Raw genomic sequence first — 6,716 nt, 5'->3', positions numbered from 1 at the left:
AATTAACAAGTGACGAAGAAATTGCATCATGGATCAATTTGCGTTGTTTTTGGATATTGTAGGTCACTCTATCAATCAAAAGAAAATACCCCAAAAACGATGGCAACGATTTGTGAGAGGTCATCTCTGGGCGATTTTAAAAGACCTGTATTTTAATCTAAAATTGAGATTACTATACGTACTATTTGATCCGAAAATTATTTCTATAAGCAACACAATAAATAATGGTATTTTACAAAATAAATGTTTTTATACTCGGAAGTAATTTGGGATCGGGTCTATACCGTTCTTTAGATATTGTTTGAAGGGTTTTTGGAAAATTGCATACATGGGTTATTACAAATTGTGTCTTGCAAAAGTCCATAAGTAATTAATTTACTTATAGCTTTAAAATAGTATATCAACAATTACATTTTAACTATTGATATTATAAACAGACAATTTTCTCACAAAACTTAGCAAGTGACAGCAAGTATTCTTTTGATCTAATATATATGCTTATTAGCTAAAATCTTATACACATATTGATTTTCTGAAGTTCATTTATTGTACAAATAAAACGAATGAAAGTAAATTGGACAAAGGAGTCATCAGATTATTTTGTATGCACAATGTGCACCATCTTCTCTCCCTAGGGAACATTCGTACCATACGGTCACCGTCAGAGTATATGGCAATTACCAAATAGGCTTTCGTCGTCCTACTAGGTCCCCATTCTCTCCTGGTTATATGGAGTGGCAAATGTAGACCAATGCCTTGTCAAAGGACAATAGTGCCATATCGGGGATCCAGCCCACGACCTTTGCATTTCAAGTAAAAAAAAGGGGGGGAAAGTCCACCCTCAAATTAGGTTGGTTTAAATAAAAGCAGAACAATTGAAGAAAGAAATTAGTGAAAGTTTGAGCAATATCCGATTAAATACAAAAAAAAGTTTTTAATTTCTTTCTATTATTTTCTTTGCTATGCTGATCAGCGTAAAAAAATAAGCTCCCCAGAACTTGAAACTTTATATAATTAGCATCAAATTAACATTAATGATCTAGAGCGAAAGTTATCTAGAACCATTTTCAAGAACGTTTTTCAATAAATGTAATTCCAAACGAGAACAACGAAGAGACAAAAGTTATACTGTCATTTGCCGAAAGAGGGCTTGTGAGAATTCATCTCGCTTTCGCATCGAGGGTAATCCGAGGCCCTCCTCCAGCTCCAGCGCTCCGGACGTATCCATCCAGCACAGCGCGGCGCCACGAAATATTCCATAAGTTGTATCGATAGCGTGTATGTGATTGGAATAGGAGCCCAACTGCGTTCGGACCTAAAGCTAACATGGATACATATATTGGATATTTACTAAAATGTCAAGTTATCGCTTAACATTGATATGGCGAACGTAAAAGTAGCCGTCCGTGTACGGCCTATTTGTAAAAGGTAAAATATTATGACTTTGTTTTTGAGATTCGAGATGATGCTGCTGTGAGGGCTTTGATACGGTGTGTGAGCATGTAGTACCGCAAGCGATACGGCGGAATCGCTTGTGGTTGATCGTGTGATCCCCTACCCAGTTCCCAGTTCATTGATGCATTGATGCATTGTTGTTTTACTTGTTTAATATGTGAAGATTGACACATGCTCCTTTTTGTGTTTCGTGATGTGGAGTAAGAAAGAATAGATTGCAGGAACTTTGAACCAGAGCCCAAATCGATTTGATTAGATTGAATTTGCTTTTCTAGTTCTTTATGAGGTTGAGGAATGTGAAGATAGATAAAAAAATGGGGAGAAATACTTTTGTTTGAAATACCTTGGTAATCTGATAACTAGTTTATCTTTAGTGTTTTCAATCTTCAAATTTTGTTGGAAGTTGTTCTTTACTGATATTATTTTCTCTTGAATTTGAATCTTAAAACATATTATTGAAGATTTATAAATTCTACCTTTTATTACATTGATGTTTTCACAGGAATACCCGTAGCCATTCAGCCAAAGACTCATATTTTCATATTTCTACTGTAAACTAAGCCAGGTCTCAAATTTATGTTGAATATTTATTTTGTATTGTATTTACTTGTGTTTGTATTTAAAATCTCATCTATTGTACAAAATCATATTTCAGTTTTTATGACTGCGATGATTTAAAAAATCAATGAACCATCTCAATTTGATAAAAAGTAATTCATTTCAATTCAATGATTTAATTATGTGAGTGGATGCCAGATAAGTTTGATTAAGGTGAAATCTTTTCAATATAATTTCACAAGAACAACTGTTGACAATGGTAGATTGCAGTTTGTTGAAATCATCAGTGATTTTTAAAAATTAAATTCTTTTTAAAAGTTATAAACATTTTATTATTAAAAGAAAATACTTATTTATTATTTACCAAACTATGCATGGTCTCTGGCACCAGTGGTAGAAATATTAAAGGAGATGCACAACTGCCTCCACCCCTCCAACATAAAACCCTTTGGTCATAGAAGACTACACAGAATAAATATGTTCCATCTTACGATGTAGATATGCCACTGACATTTACAAAAAAATGGCTAGTCAACCATTATGTTTTGGCTGATTACAGTGATATCAACATTTGTCTTTTACTTACTCCGAATGTTAGAAAGGGAAGATGGAAACAGGAATAAAATCACATTTTTGCTAGTTCACCAAATAATTTCAAAAGTGGTTTGTATTTCCTAAAAGTGTTTTCATTCTTAGATTTTGCCAAAATGACAATTTACTAGTACATGTACATAGAAAAGCTAAACTACTTGTGAATGCATCTTTAAAGATTTGTTGTTGGATTGTCATCATCTTGAAGCAGTATGTTTGAGAGAATACATGTAGGTACCTCACAACAAGGTGTGGTGTAGTATGTTTATTTGATACTAAGTGTATTTGTATATAAATCAATTTTCAATGTTTTTATCCTATAATGTTATATTAAAACACATTTATGATTGTTTTCTTTGCAGAGAGGAAGATGCAAAGGCCACAGTAGTTGTGAACGAGTACCAGGAAAATGTTTTAGGTGTTGCAAATCCTAAGGTAATGTACATTGTACATCATGATACAACAATTAGTGGAAATAAGCTTGAATAAAGACAAAATTGTTAATATAAATTTTTGTTTTTAGAAGTGAGATGACTGAAATACATGTAAGATGGGGGGGGGGGGGGGGGGTATTGTCCGCAGATGTAGATGTAGCCCTATGTTTAAAGTTATACTTTTTAATTTAGATGTCTACATAGAACAAAAAGAAAAAGAGAAATGTACTACATGTATGTTTGAAAAAAATTCATAAACAGGCACTTTTTCATTGCTTCATCCTATCCATACACATATATGCCATACATCGTAGGAAGAATTATAATGCCCTTTCAAGAAAATTTCTATTACCCAATATTGAGCAATTTACTAGGAATGTTTGCTTTGTCGTGACCACCAATAATATCAGGTATTCATTCATATCGCTACCTCATCCTGCTCTGACTATGAAAGCATGGAGTAGGTCCATGATGAAAGGCACCCTGTGTGTTCACAAGCTCTTGGCTTTCACTCCTGCCCATTCCAGTAATGTTGTCTTCTAATTAGATTCCCTAAAAATCAGAGGCAATATGGCATAACCATCCACGGTCCCTAAGAATTCTGCTGAAGCCAGGTATAGGGGTCTGGTGAATAGTACACACCGATTGCCAAACAATCAATTTGATATGCAGCGTGCGGCTAGGAAATCAAATTTATTGGGTCTTCATAGGTAGGAATTTGGTGTCATTGTGCTTGTCCCCGTCTGTTTGCTTCCGAGATGCGGGCTGAATATAGAATGTAAATAGCAACAGTGCATTTCCTAAATTGAGGTAGAAATGGACCTCCCTAGCTCCTTGGCAATAAATAATGGAAAATTCTGCAAGAGTCTGCCCAGCAGCATCTTCGGATTCAGTTATGATTTTGTCAAATTTCATTTATTAAGCCTTTAAGGACATTTTTTCATTGTGCAAACAAGTAACCATCTTCCATAGAGGTTGGGTATTATGTATAGTCTCGAAAAGGAAAGGTTTGTGGACAAATAATTTGTTTGCTGTAAACTGAATGAAAGATGATTTACAATGTAAGAAACCTGTTTATGCTATTAGGAGTGAACATGAATACCATTATGTACATGTAGAAATAAAATAAATTACATTAATGAACTGATATCGTCCAGTTTACTTGTACTTCCTTTCATTTCAGTGCCATAATGCTTATCTTTTGTAAAGATGTTTTATCAATTCATCGACAGAATAGAATAAGATCACCATCCTTTTTATGTTTATTTTACAAATAAGTTTACATTTTCTAAACTGAAAATTGCTTCCTTTTTTCAGATCGAGGGCATTGAAGGATCCAGTGACCACCGGGACCGTATAAAGCACTTCTCATTTGATTACTGTTACTTCTCTCTTGATAAAACTGCTCCAAATTACGCCTCACAGCAGACGGTAAGTTGCTTTGTCACCGTTGCCCTTTTAAAGTTTAAAAGGATTTTGGAGATGTCTTATCTTATCTTTGAAATGTCTTGTCGGCATATAAATGTATTTGTACATTTTGTCACATTGTCCTTTGATTAATCTGAGAAATGTTGTGGAGATGCATCTCATCTTGTTTGAAATGCTACATACTGCCAAGTTTTGTCACATTGGTCTTTTGATGGGAAAAACATACACTGAGTCTTATCCTAGGAGCATATTTTCAATACCATGAGCATACACATGTACTGTACATGTGCTGTAATAATGTTGTGTACTATATCTTTCACATCTAGACAATACTCTGTCCTTCCTACATTTCTACCCAACCTTAAAAGCAATTACTTAATAATGTTTTGAAAGAGTTTATAAGGTTTCTGAGTTTTTAGATGTACACAATGTAGGCCGACATAGAAATAATGGTATAATGAGTAATGAAAGAACAACATTGCAGCAATACCATTCATAAGATGTGTAGACTACCCGTACATGTACATTTGCTGTTTGTTGCAATTACTGTTACCCCTACGGCCTACGCAATACACGACCAGAACCTGGGCCTGCCTGTAGCACATGCCGCATTGCCCCATCAAGGCATTACCATTTGCAGATCTATGCAAGGGATGAAATTCACAGTCATTATACACGTAAGGCTATTGTCCAGCTTAATTGTTCCCAGGACAAAGCTACTTCACTTTGCCACTGACAGCTTTACAAATGACAGGAAATGTGCAGAATAATTATAGGAGAGTCATTGACCGCATCCAATTTTTTTCTTGTCTGACAGACGAATGGTTTTGATGAATACTAGTTTCTTTTATAGAATTCCATCCGTAAATTGTTTTATTGATTTGTGTGTGATACTGTTCGTATGCTTTTTTGAGTTGTATTCTCTGTGTTATTTTTTCCAGTCCCAAAAAACTGTATTTTGTAAATGTAGTTCGATTTGAGAAAATTAATTCTTTTCTCTTTAAGATGGTAATATAATGAAGAAAACCTGAAAACAATAATGCTGAATACAAGATTATGTATGCAAGTCTACCTTATGAACAATTCACATTTCACAGGAAATAACACATATTATTTACAGTTTACATGAATACACTACCCTAACCATTTAAAAGAATAATAAACACAATTTACTACTTACGATAACAGTACAGCAGTAGGCCTAAGTGATTACCAGGTATTTAAAAGTGGAAATGAAGTAATACTCATATTCCATACTTCAGAATTGGTTCTACATTGCACCACACTGTACTTAAAATTGAATGTTTTCTGCTGTGAAATTCATATTAAATATAAATTTCACTTTTTTAAACCCTTATCTTTCACATACATTTTTAGTATTGTATCAGGACTGTATCAGCGAGCCTTCCCCCTTTTGAACCTCCTTTGAACGATCCTGTTATAAATGCATAGCAAGTAATTGGATTAGAAACCTTTTATCCCTAAGTAACCCGGAGCGCATGTGCTATGCGTTTGACTTACAAGTATTCTATGTTCTAAAAAGGATTTATAACAGGAACTTATGAAATGCAGCATTAAAAAGATCTTAGGTTTGTGTTGTAAGGATATTTTTATAATTTTAAGTGTATTATTTCAATTATATTTCAATCTCAAACTCACTTTCAATTTATTTCATGCATTAAAAGTTAAAACAAGATAGAGATACCTGTACATATAAATAGGTACCTTCTGATTAGAAAACAACAACAGAATATTGTACAGTTTGAATGAGTTTAAAGTATTTCATATTTCTGCCAGAAATTTGAAGTAATACAGTTTTGTGGCAAAGAAAGGAGAAGAGCAATTGTGTCGGTATGCAGCTCAACAGCTGAATTCAAACAAAGCTGCATACATGTACATCTCAAGGCCTATGAAGAATTGAAATGTATGGAGGCACATGCGGTTACAACACGTTTCTAAATTTGCTCCAGGCAAGTACCCATCCATGTATAGTACATCCCTTTTTGTCTTGGCGGTTTCTTCAGGCAGCTGCCCTTAAATTGAGCTCGCCCGGGCACACACGATGGGTAAAAAGTCAATCATCCCCGACCAAGCATCCCATCACAAAACAGATGTGTGAAAAGATGGGATAGCGATGAAAAAAATATGCGGAACAAGGGGAGGGGTCTCTTGGGTATGCGGTGTAACAAATTACCCATTGGTTGTCCCCCTTGGGGATCTTTGTCGATTTTGGTGCTGGAAATAGCAGCG

General features: G+C 34.6%; 1 protein-coding gene across 7 annotated transcripts in view; it reads left to right on the top strand.

The window, feature by feature from the left end:
- The first annotated feature begins 1,222 nt into the window (after positions 1-1,222).
- The window catches only part of LOC105436725, a 94,672-nt gene continuing 89,178 nt past the window's right edge, over positions 1,223-6,716 (top strand). For 5 of the 7 annotated variants that reach the window (XM_030999342.1, XM_030999341.1, XM_030999339.1 and 2 more), the window contains exons 1-3: positions 1,224-1,428; positions 2,967-3,039; positions 4,356-4,469. In XM_030999342.1, the coding sequence (XP_030855202.1) occupies positions 1,382-1,428; positions 2,967-3,039; positions 4,356-4,469 (234 nt within the window). In that variant the 5' untranslated portion in view covers positions 1,224-1,381. Of the gene's footprint in view, positions 1,429-2,966; positions 3,040-4,355; positions 4,470-6,716 lie in introns of all 7 variants that reach the window. The other 2 variants (XM_030999344.1, XM_030999343.1) reach the window with 1 other exon arrangement.

Source organism: Strongylocentrotus purpuratus, unplaced genomic scaffold (assembly GCF_000002235.5).
Source record: "Strongylocentrotus purpuratus isolate Spur 01 unplaced genomic scaffold, Spur_5.0 spur5_scaffold_5, whole genome shotgun sequence".
Classification (NCBI taxonomy): Eukaryota; Metazoa; Echinodermata; class Echinoidea; order Camarodonta; family Strongylocentrotidae; genus Strongylocentrotus; species Strongylocentrotus purpuratus.
Note: the sequence above shows the minus strand (reverse complement) of the source record. Positions and strands in the feature narration are given on the sequence as shown.